At 35.4% G+C, this 12,685-nt stretch overlaps 1 protein-coding gene across 2 annotated transcripts in view; it reads right to left on the bottom strand.

Moving 5' to 3' along the window:
- Positions 1 to 12,685, bottom strand: part of RELN (reelin) — a 457,821-nt gene that overhangs the window by 230,019 nt on the left and 215,117 nt on the right. For both annotated transcript variants that reach the window (XM_006925407.2, XM_025041934.1), the window contains exon 6: positions 12,451 to 12,529. In XM_006925407.2, coding sequence (XP_006925469.1) covers positions 12,451 to 12,529 — 79 coding nt within the window. The remainder of the gene's footprint in view (positions 1 to 12,450; positions 12,530 to 12,685) is intronic.

Genomic DNA, 12,685 nt, shown 5'->3' with positions numbered 1-12,685 from the left:
TTGCTTGTTCACTGAAGTTCTTCAGAAGTACCATCCTGAATTCTCTGTCATTTAAGCCGCATATTTCTATGTCTGTAAGCTTATTTTCTAGATATTTTTCTCTTTCTTTCCGAGATGCCTTGTCACCTTGGTTGTTCGTTGTGTTTAATGGACTATTTCTCCGCCTGGGCATTAATGGAAGTGTATTCTGTTGTTTTTCCAGAAAGAAGACTTATTATATAAAGAATTTTCTTTAGCCAGCTGCAAAGAAGGCACTTTTCTTTTGGTTTCCAGTAGGTGGCATCTAAGCCTCTTGGATCCCTGCTTTATATAAAGCTTAAATGTCTTATTTTCTTGTAGATATTTAATCAAACTTTCTACTCTCAGTTTCGGTCCCTGTCAGTGTTAGTGACAGTTTTGGTAGCGTTTGCTCAGATTCCCCTGGGGCTCTGCCATGATTGGTCTCGGAGGGAATATGGGGAGGGGCCCTCTGGGTTGGGAGTTGGGGGCTGTGGCTCAGCCTCGGTTTTTCAACCAGGGCTGGAAAAAATCAACTGTTGTTTCTCTGTGGTCCCGCCCCACTTCTCTGCTTTCTGCTCTGATGACTAGGCCCTGGTGCCAGCTGCTAGAAGTTCCGGCACTTCCAGGCAGGCTGATCAGGGAAGTTGAAGCACCTTCTCCCCTCCCTATCTTCCTGCAGGGAGCTCTGGGGGCTGGGAGAGGCAGTTTCTTTATTTCTCCGACTCCACTGCCCAACACCTGGGTTCTGACCTGTGGTAGCTCTTATGTGCAGATCCCACGTTCAGACGTGCTGGTGTGCAGTTTGGGTGTTTTCTGTTGAGTTTTAGATGCTCAGCTTATTGTTGTTTCAGGGGGAGAGATGTGAGGATGTCTCTCACTCCGCCATGTTTCCTCTCTTCTCCTTCTCTTACAGTTTTGATTAAATAGGATTCTGGTTCGGCCTAGATATTTGTATAGATTTTAAAAGTGATTCCAACATAGGTGGCCCACAGTGTGACATTAGGAAACCAATGACTAGACAGCAGATGTTTGAGGTGTTTGGAGAACCACTTCTATTTTGTGGAATAACAGGAGTTAAAAAACCAATAAACACAAGATAAAAGCAAACAGATACAGGCCTTCTCCCCATTTGGCTCAACACCCCTCTAGACCTTTTTCTTCTTCATTGTGCTTTATAGCTCCAGAAACTTAAAATAAAATTTATAAAGGCATTGGTACCCTGTTGAACTTAAAGATTTAGAATTAACAGTGTTTAGAATTACTCACTGTGTTGCTGCTACTTGGAGGTACAATGGGTTAACCAAGGTTTGATAGAACAAATCCATCAGCTTCCTGACAAGGTCTTTTAAATGTCTTTTGTTTGAATTTCTCACAGTCTGACTGGTTTGTCAACATAATTTATTATAATTTAAATCTGAATGCCCATACCTCTCTGGGTGGTCAAATCAACCCACTCTTAGCTGCCAATATTTATTTATTTGTTATTCATTAATTCTTCTTGTAATTAACAAACTCGTGTTGAAGACCTACAGGCACTATGGTGAGCTTTAGTGGTACAAAGGCCAATAAACCAGTGTCATTTTCTTACAGGAGTTTATACTCCAGAGGAAAGGCAGAGAAACAAGAACAGAATTGCAATGTAGCATCCAAATCAATGATAGCTATTTATTATATTCCATTATGTGCCAAATACTCCAAAGCCAATTAGAAGCTCTTGACCTCTATGTAAGACAGTTATCAGTGTCCTCGTTTCACTAATAAAAAAACTGAGCTTCAGAGAAGCTAAGCATTTGCTCAAGTCACACGGCTGTGAGGTTGATAGAGTTGCAGTTTGGTCCCAGGGCTTGCTAATCAACAACCATCACATTTGCCATAGCTCCTCATTCCTTATAACAGGAGCACACTGGTTGTGATGGTACCTAACTCGGACTGAGAAAGCTAGGGAAAGCTCCTAAAGGAGGTCCTGAATGAGAAATAGGAGTTACCCAAGCAAGAAGAAAAGTGAGGCTGTGATAGTGCACAAAGAATGCAGAGATTATGACACGCAGTAGAATGCTACTTTGGTGAGGTAATATGGCTGGAACCATACTGGTACGCAGAGAAGAATGGCAAAGGGTGGAACTGGAAAGTGGTAACCGGTACATGAAAGGCTTCACACAGCACTTAACCAAGTAATAGGTACTATACTAGGAGCTCTACAAACAATGCCTCAATTCATTTATGTAAAACCCCCTCTCTCTATTTTTTAAAACCCTTAAAAGATGTTAAAACTAAAATTTAGAGATATTATATGATTATCTAAGGTTACAGTTTGTAAGTTAAAGAACTGAGATTCATACTCCTACTATTCTGTTTTCAAAGTCATGATACAAATCCAACTTTCAGGAAATTAGTCTAGCAAACGATGGATCGGAAGTAGAAAAGACAGGACCATTGATGTAACACGACAAAGACATAATGGTGCCTGAAATAAGGTAAAGATGTAGAAAAGTGGCCACACTCTAGTGTATTGCTATTCAATGGAAATGTAATGTGGGCCACATATGTAATTTTCAACTTGCTGTGGCTACTTTAACAAATTAAAAGGAAGAGGTAAAATCAATTTTAAAAAGATATTTAACAATATATTCAAATTACATTTTAACATGTAATTAATATAAAATGATTAATGATATAGTTTACATTCTCTTTTCACACTGAGTCTCCAGATTATGGGGAGTATTTTACACTTATAGCATATCTCTATTCCAACCAGCTACATTTCAAGGGCTCAACAGCCATATTTGACAAGTGGCTTCCATACTGCACAGCATAACTCTAGAGAATTACAGGCTTGGAAACTGACTGCTCTCTGGTTATGGTGACAAGTGGGTATGACATGCTGACAACTGGAGATGACCAGCTGACAATGATTATACGTATCCAAACTTCAGAGAAAGGAAATTGGCACTGACATGACAATTTAGGATATGGCTGAAATCACAGGAGTGCATATTATTGGGGGTTGAGGGAAAAGAGAGGATATACAAAGTGAGAAAAGAAGCAGTTCAAGAATGGATCACTGGGAAATAATCATGTTGTCCTTAGTCTAGTTTCTGAAAAGCTCTATTATTGTGACCCTTCAGTGTGCATCAATCTGAGCCTATCTCCACCAACTTTGCCATGATTATTGGCAGTAGTTTAATTTCTATTCATTTTCTTAACAAGCTGTGCTGCCCATCAAGGTGACTGTCTTAATATTGAATCTATAACATGATCTTCTTCTTATTTATTTATTTATATTAATTTTTATTTATTATGGTGACATTGGTTAATAAAATCTAGTCAGTTAAGTATACAACTCAACAGTAAGTCACATTTACATTGCATTGTATGTTCACTGCCCATAGTTAGAGTTCTTTCTATCACCATCTGTTTGACCCCTTTTACCCCATCTTAATATTTTTTCTATTATTAAAGTTAAGCATTGTACAACTAGACACATGAATGCCATTATCAAGAGGAAAAGAGAAATCACAATTTCATGATGAACACAATGATCTTGATGGAAACCAGACAATACAAAGGACAATTAGCAGTCATGTTTTTCCAGAAGAAAATAGTGATCCATGTCAGAAAGACAAGGTGAGTTTTAAAAACCTACAATGTAAATAAATTCTTGGCTCATCCCAGAATTTTAAACAATACCTAAGTAAGTGCTCTTAAAACTCTCATCCTCCTGTTTCTCAGAATGCCTCTAAGTCTAACGATTTAACTTGGTTGAATAGAATTAGGTACTTAACCCCAATGGGTGCTCCCTGAAGAATATTAGTAGTCTGAAATTCTACTCTTGCCTTATGGAAACATTCTACAAGTTCCTAAGAACTGGGGTTCACTTTGCTGAACGATGAGAGGTCCAATTTTTTTCAGGCTCAGAGAAAAAAAATGCTGATTGTTCCTAACATTTAAACTGTGGCCTCACAATTGAATTTTCTCAGGAAAATGATGACTTTGTAAAGTTAGATAACATATTCTTCAGAGATTGGTGGAAAGAAGGAAGTTTTAAATAATCCCAGTTACACAGATTTTTCATTTTCAATTTTTTTTTTTTTAAAATGTGACCTCCCAGACTAAGGATTAGAAATAAATTGCTACTCTGCTTAGTGGGAAAAGTAATACTTCTTTCTATCTAAAAAATATATTATTCTAAAAAAAAAGTTTTCTCCCTCTTTTTCTTTTTCCCAGCATGAAAAATGAAGATAAGAATGTGACAAATACCATGGCACATCATACAAATCATCCACCTCAAAATATATTCTGCCATGAACAGTATGATTAAAAGACATTTTAAGGAAAATGCTTGCTATCCCCAAAGACCATGCAAAGCCTGAATTTATTAAACCCTTGTTGAACCTATTTATCACATGCTCAGGTTCCACATAAAGCTTATCTATTACTAGAGTTCACAGATCATTGCACGTTCGAGTTAGAGGGCACCTGAAATATCACCGAGTCTCATTGCCTCTCATTTTATAAATGATGAAATAGGACTAGAATTCAGGTTCCCTGGCTCCCTTTCCAATTACTTGCCACTCCAGCCAGTAAGGGAAAAGAATGCTAATTCTATAAAAACAATGTGCATTTTTAAAAATGTCATCATTTTTACTGTCAGAGTTTATTTTGAAAAGCTACAATGGTTTTACTTAAAATTTCTTTTTATCCTTTATAGAATAGGAGGATTTTGTTTTGCTACTGAAAATGAACAAAAATAAGAAAAATGTCATGGACTTCATAGAAAAAGTTAAGAATGAATTCACTGGGCTGGAGTACATAATTAAATTCAATATTCCTTAGCTTATGTATAACCTCAGGTAACTCTTTTATATATACACTATCATTTTTTCACTAACAAAAACATAAAAGAATTAGTAAATATAAAGACAGGTACTTGTTGACCAACACAACTAGGGTCAAACTATAAGCATAAATGAAAAGAATGCTTTAAACCAAGGTTGTGGTTTTCACTATGACAAGCTCCTTGGCAATGTAAAAGTTGTTATTTGGGTGTCAATTTTCTATCTTTGTTTCTGTCTAGGATAAAGAAATATATATGATGTGTATTTATGCTGTAGAGCGTACACTTCTGAAAGTATAATTATGTTTTTAATCTTGATTTTTAAATTATTAGGCTGGAAAACATGTCAAAGCACCTCTTCGCGAGGCACAAAGGAAGCTAAAGTGAAATTTCCTGGAGTCCGGGGTCCCCATGTACTGCAGTGATGCACATAAGACTTTCAGGATGCAGGAAAGAGGAGGATGGATGAGAAAATTGGGCTCCTTCTCACAACTAGAGATTTATGAATGGTTGATGGTGACATCATCCCGATAACAATAAATAAATAATTGAAATATTTTTTCAAGAGCAGTCTAATTACATGGCTCATTCTTCTTTTTAGATTAGAGTGAAGTCACTCAGCCTTTCATCAGGCACTCTGCTGAAACAAGTTAATCACCTGGAAACTCACTGACAATCAGTTACCATCAAATTCTCATTTGAAATGCATGCCGTTTGTCCCTATGACTGAGGACAATGTATTATCTGTCCATAATTTATTGCCTCCGAAGGAATCAGTGTCTGGGACTCAGCTCCAAAAGAAGCAGTCTGGCATTCTATAAGCCAGAAGTGTCTATTCACCAGCACTTCTGAATGGAGATATTAAAATAATTTTAATATTATTTCTGATTATAAAAATTACTACAAAATTAAAGAAAAAGAACGGAAAAATCTCTTGTAATTTTCTGACCCAAAGCAACATGTCTCTTCCCCCAGGTATAGCTTACACTGCATGTACTGACAAAATCTGATATGTGAGCTTACAAGGCCAGGCCAGATCTGGGACTGGTGAATCCACCAAAGTAAATGAGACCCTGTGGGCCATTTGGTAGCAGGGCACTCAGCTGACTTCTGGAGACACCAGAGCTCCTTATGCCTTCCATTCAAACTTTAACAACCAGAACACTCCACTTTCGACCATATTTAAATAAAGAAACAAGGTTGTATAATAAAGAGGACATGACTATTTACTTGTGAAAGATCAAGCTTAAAAAAAAAATATCTCCAAAAAAATCCAATTTTCTTTGTAAATGTGGAAAGTTTTTAGAAAAAATGGCAAGAAAATTTCACTCTATGAGACTGAGAATATCACCTTCAACGATGTCATGACTTATTTCTAAGGAGCTAACACATGCTTTAAAGGTGAAAATGACGAACTCCATTTATAGCTCATTCTTTCTCATTACTTCTTACTGAAGAAGGTAAGAAAACTCTTCTTATTTCACTAGGGAGCTTTAAAATTTGATCTCTCCTTTGTTAACAGGTACAATGACAACTATGATTTGGGTTAAAAATAACCCTTCTAATATGCTACCACTGCATGCAATATTCTGACCTCCTACTATGGTGAATTCTACTACATGCTGCTTGAAGAAGTATTTTCTCACTTGTTTCAAATGTACTTGACATTTAATTCCACTGAGTGAGCTCTTGTTTCTGCCATCTACAACAGAGATTAAAGAAAGAAATAATATGCTTCCAGATTCACACCTCATTTTATTCATGGGACCCTCCAGGTTAACATTTCTATTGCAGATAAAGCTTTTCCCCAGAGAAATTACATTATGGCAAGAAAAGGAGAGGAAGCGGGAGGAGGAAGCAAGAAAAGAAGGTTATAGGAGAGTTCTGTAATTAGAGAGTAAAACTATTAACAAAAGAGAAGAGAGAATGTGAGATCACCGTTGGAAAGACGTGAAGAAGTCGAGAGGGAGGAAATGAGAGAAAAAGCAGAGAAAGATGCATATGAGACTGAAATATTAGACCATAAAACCCTATAAACCAAATCATAATTCCACAACCCCCAAATACACTGATATATCAGAGGTTCTAGCAAAGGTACGTCATCAGAGAAAATATTTATTTTGCCTGATTTTTCTCATTATTCACAATCTCCCTTAGTTACCTCCTCTTGAAAAAAACATAAGGTTTATGATACATGTTTCCATCAGGAAAGCTTTTTAGGTCATATGTCTTCTAAGTAATCATCATTACCAAAAAAAAAAAAAAAATCTCTTGGAAATCCTTCAGCAGTGGTATGGGGCCTTTCATGTCCATGGTTAGTGCTCCCTGTCACTCAGCAGTCTTGCAGGCTTACTGCCCATGGGCCTGCTGGATATTGAGCAAAGTGGATGTACTTTTATCTAGTTTCTTTCCCAGTGACATTGTTCATCGGTCTTACTTTTTTTCTGATTACCTGGAAACTGCATTTACCTGGGATTCTCACACTTGGCTAGTAAACAGAGTCCTTTCTGTTTTTGTTATTTACAGGGGCACTATGACACTAAAGAATGATGAAGTAGTTTTATTGCTTGCTTGACTTCTTTTCTCTTATGGGCTAGGCTACTAATCACTGAATAAAACTCCAGCTAGAATAACTCAACCCCCCATCCTAAAGTCTCAGTCTTTTTATATTCTTTGTTTAATTATTTTTGTCAGAAAAATCAACTTTAATAAGCCAAGTAACTAATTTTTTGTTACATTTCAGAAATTGCTCCAATAAATTAGTATTTTCAAGAAAATACCAGATGCAGCTAAGTCTATAACCTCTATTTCCTTGATCTTTTATATATATATATAAATGGAAGTGTTCTAGTCTTTTCTTGATTCAAGCAATCCTATGGAATGCCAGCCATGGCTTTAGCTTCCTTAGCTGTAGATTGTGGGGCTTTCTATAATAAACCGATTGACAGAGGTTTTCATGTACCACAGAATCTGAAACAACTTAATTTGTGTCTTTTTTTTTTTTTTGATGTCTCATATCCTTGTTGGCATCACGACTTACTCATCCAAGAGCTTCTTCTGAGAGGTGACTCCTGTTCTTCCCTGATCTCTACGTTGTTATTGTGCTAGAGGGGAAACATCTGTTGTCATCTAGTTGCCATTTATCATCACGTTTGTTTTCTAACAGTGCCATGTTTCCCACTAGAATATCAGAGCCTACTGACATTATAATTCTGGATGCCTTCTGTGGTCTTTAGAAAACAAGCATTAAAGAAATAATCTGTTAAGCAAAACAAATATTCTTCCTCATCTTTGTAATTGCTTGGAGGGTAAAGACACTTCTTAAGAAAACTTAAATCATTTTTGAGAATTAATTTACTTTTTAGTTCCTTTAACTCTCTCTGTACTCTTTGTAACTCCAAGTTATGGATCACAATTGTCTCATTTCTTATTTTTTCTGATTGTTTTTATTATTGTTGAAATTTTTTACTGAGTAAATTTGCACACAGTGTAATACATAGATTTCATGTTTTGACAAATGCACACATCTATGTAACCTATGCCCTGTCAAGATATATAAAATGTTTATCACCCCAGAGTTCCTCATGCCCCTTGGTAATCAATCTTCCATTTCTGAAACAACCACTTATTTAATTTCTATTACTTTAGATAATTTTGCCTATTCTAGATTTCATGTAAGTGGAACCATATGGTAATAACTTGGCTTATTTCATTCAATATATTTTTTGAGATTCAACCATGTTGTTTTAATTACCAATAATTCATTCCTTTTTATTGCTGAGTAGTATTCTATTGTGTGGATGTAGCAGAACAGCTTCCATGCCCTCAAACAGGACTCAAAACAAAGCCACTGTCCTGAGGGAGTGGTTAGGACAGGAATGAAAGCTGTCAGTGTGGACCAGTCACCAAAGACTCGATGAGCTAGGGAGGACTCAGTGTCTACAGGAACAGATGACTGGAGGACCAGAGGTACATCCCTACCTACCCTACTTTTGCACTAGTAAGTTCCCTGAAATTTAGGAAAATTGGAGGAGGCAAGCCAAAATTGACTGAAATTAAGTTTCCATCATTGGTAGAAGGGGGACAATAAAAAGAAGTTAAGTTGGGTTATGAAAGAACAAAGAAAGTTTTATTTCTCTGATACCCAAGTTTGTGAACAGAATTCATAACTGCTATATCTGTGTAAGAATAAACAATTTTGGAAAGATGGCAGAAACTGTTAACAGTTGCTGCCTCTAGAGGAAGGGAACATGGTATAGAGTGGGAGGAAGGGTTACTTTTATTATTTTCTTATATTCTTAGGCTTTCAACAAGTACACTGAATAATTTTTAAATAAAATCTAATATTTAAACTAAATAGATAGTACATTCAATATTGAGTTGATGTAAAAATTTCTTGGTTCTATTCCAACTTCTGTCACATATTTGGAATTGTAATTTGGCTGTTATGTTCATTCATAATAATAGTACTATCATTTTGTGTTCCTTATTTTTATGTACGGTCATTTGTACATAAGATAAGAAACCTGGATATCAAGAATTACATGAAATAAAATGAAAGGAAAGTTGATTTCATTAGATAAAGTTAAGGGAAGCAAATATTATGACTGATTAATTTTTAAACTGATCTACCTCTCCATCCTTGCACAGACATGACTTTAGTTTCTTAATTTATGTTTTCATTTGTCCTTAAAAATTACAAATTAAACAATGTATACGACGCTTTTTGAACCCTATGGATAAAAGCATGCTCATAAAAGTAGCACATTGTTATCTTGTGGAAAATGATTTGGTGATGAATTTAGTCACAGGGATTTTGCCCAAAGCAGCACACCAGGCACTTTGCTTCTATCTGGTGGTGTGTGGCAGCAGCACAGTTACCTCACTGGTGGCAAGGATTCTCCTTCCCACATCGTCACAAAGTTGCCCAGTGGTTTCCAATCCAGTGAGGATAAAGAGAATCAAAGACAGCATCATAAGGGACAAAACTCACACATCAATAAGCAAATAGAGATTTCAGGAGAGTGAAAACTGTCTATGAAGTTACAAAACAAAGTTGGCTTTGTTACTTCATTAGAAATATTTCCTGAGATATCTGATTTTACTGGGTGCTGGTTTCTGACTTTAGGGAGTTTATGTTTGTTTTTAAGGGGTTTAAGGCTTCCAATACTCTCTTTTTTCCCTTCTCTATGATCTGTCATAATATATTTTCATTACATTCCATATATTATATAATACAGATATAGTGACTTTGATGTCTGTTTTTCATCCAAATGCAATGAGAGAAGACTTGGGGACTCATTTAAATAAACTGGCTAAAGATTATTTTAATAATAATGATTTTTGTTCATATCTGGGCTTAAAGGAGACAAGGAAACCAATGTGCAGGTACACCACAGGAGAAAGAAAGGAAAGAAGGGAGGGAGGGAAGAAGGGAAGAGAGAGAGGAATGAAATGGAGAGAAAGGAAAAGGTGGGGGAGAAAAAGAAAGAAAGAGAGGGCAGGAAGGAAAGAGAAGAAGTTAGGGAAGGAGAGAGAGAATAAGGCGGGGAGGGAAGGAGGAAACTAACTTGTAATGAGCACCTCCAATACACTAGGCATGGTCCAGGCCTTTTCAGGCTTATCAAACTTTACAACAATGTTGTAAGGGCAGTGTTAGTCTCACTTTTACTAATAAGACAATGGGGCTCAGAGAGGTGAAGTAGCTTTTTGATTTTTTCAAGATACCCAGCTTGCAAGTGCCTAGCCCTGACCTCAGAACCCCTGCCACCTTTTGTTCAACAGTCATCTTTCAAATGATGAGAGTTTCATTGTTTGTTTTTTTAAACCTTAAAGAGGCTAGATGAAAGAGATGATGGGCAATAAGGGATAAAGTAAAATTACTCTGAAGCCTATTTGATATAAGACAAAAGTATATTGTTTTTTAAAGTTAACAAAAGGTTTTTTTGTTTTTGTTTTTGTTTTAAGTAAGAGAAACCATAGCTTAAATAAAAGGGACATAAAATCCATAACTTCGGTCAAGAAAGTCATGATCAGTCATGAAAATGGGTGAAGCAAAATCAATCACGTTTTATTGATTTAAAAAACAACAGAATTTAAACCACATAAAAGTCACATTTTGTATTTGTCAAGAAAACTCACTGAAGAAAATGAATTGGCTTCACAGAAATGAACTTGCCTTGAAAGATACAAATCATCTGCTAAAATTTATATTAATGGAATACAAAAAAGCCAAATGTCCGGAGAAGTAGAGAATTTTTTCTGAGTAAAAGCAGTGCTTAAAAGTTTTTATTGTTGTTGTTGTTGTTTTTGCCTTTACCTAATAAAGATTTTCAATTTATTTCAAATAATTTATATTTAGGTGATATTCATAGGGAAGTGAAATTTTGTTGATAAATTGTTTCTTAAATGGCAGATAAATTACGAGACTATGATTCTGTCTAGTCTGACTTTTTAAATATATTTGTACTGACTAAATCTATATTTATTTTTAGAAAAGACACAAAAAGTTCCCATGTCTAGTATTTAAGCACCAATACTCTATAGCTATATATCATCTTTAACTCTCAAGTCAAGGGCCACTTTTTCCAAGAAACTCCCTGAGGGTCTTCTCTCTTTTTTGGATAACAGTATGTTATCTATACCCTCAATAACACTTAAGGATTTCTATGCTGGAGTATAAGCTTTTAAAAAATATGCTATTAGTGTCTCCTCTTCTAAACTATAAACTACTTGAGAGAAAAAACTATATCCCTTTATAATTTACTATATGACTAAAATAATTATTGTTAAATATTTGTTGCAGAGTAAAAATAAACAAAGACAAATTGATATCATATGCTGATATTTGAGGATGAAATGGTTATTTCTTTCTAGTCTTGAATAGTCCTTGGATTTTGTTTACAACTTGAAAGTTTACATTACAGATCCTACTTTATCTTGAACTCTTAACTGTGTATACAGAAACATTTAGTATTACAGAAAATCCACAATCAGATATTCTCTCGAATTGTGCAAATTGAGTGTAGCTCTGGGTCAACAGACCTATTTCTCCAAAGTCAGCAAAAATACCACAATTGCCAACAAATTCATGCATTCATTTATGTATTCAACAAGTTTTTAATGAATGAGTTTTGGTCCATTATTTCTTTGCCCTCAAAAATCTCACAGATTTGTACCTGAACAGCCTTTAAAAAAGAGATTGGAGTATAATAATGAGGTGACCCAGTGACTTAGAAGTTATTTGGAAGTATGACTCAAATCATCTGTCATATCAGATAAACTGCTTTCCTTCTTTTGCCTGGAATAAATGCAATAATTAGACACATTAAAACTTAATGTTATCTAGGTAAAGAACTTGCATAACTAAAAAAACATGTAACCGCACCTATGGCTTTGAGAGGCACCTAGATTCAGTTCTTAAGTCAAGAAATATTTTATGAAATCTACATTAAGCCCAGGTACCTAGTTGTACAATTCTCACTGATACTTTAGTGCTAAAGAGCAATTTAATTTTATTTAACTGCTCCAAGGGAGCATCGGCATCAGTTTTTTTGTTTGTTTGTTTGTTTTTTGGCGTTAAAAAAACCTAAGTGAGGCATATTCCTGTAACTTACCATATATTTGGATTCAATTCCAGTTGGTGGTAGGAATCAAAGTCATCTCGTAGGATAATACTGTCGCTATGTATTTCAGCTAAAAGAAAAAAAAATATTTAGAAAACAATTATACTAAACAATAGATTTAGCTACACAAAAGGGTCAATGTGCTGCATTTACGAGAAATGATAGTTTTTAATTAAACCTGAATTTTAAATGAGCATTTGGTTATATTTGCTTTGCCCCTAAACTA

The sequence above is a fragment of the Pteropus alecto genome, unplaced genomic scaffold (assembly GCF_000325575.1).
Source record: "Pteropus alecto unplaced genomic scaffold, ASM32557v1 scaffold109, whole genome shotgun sequence".
Lineage (NCBI taxonomy): Eukaryota > Metazoa > Chordata > Mammalia > Chiroptera > Pteropodidae > Pteropus > Pteropus alecto.
This window is presented reverse-complemented; position numbering and strand designations above follow the sequence as displayed.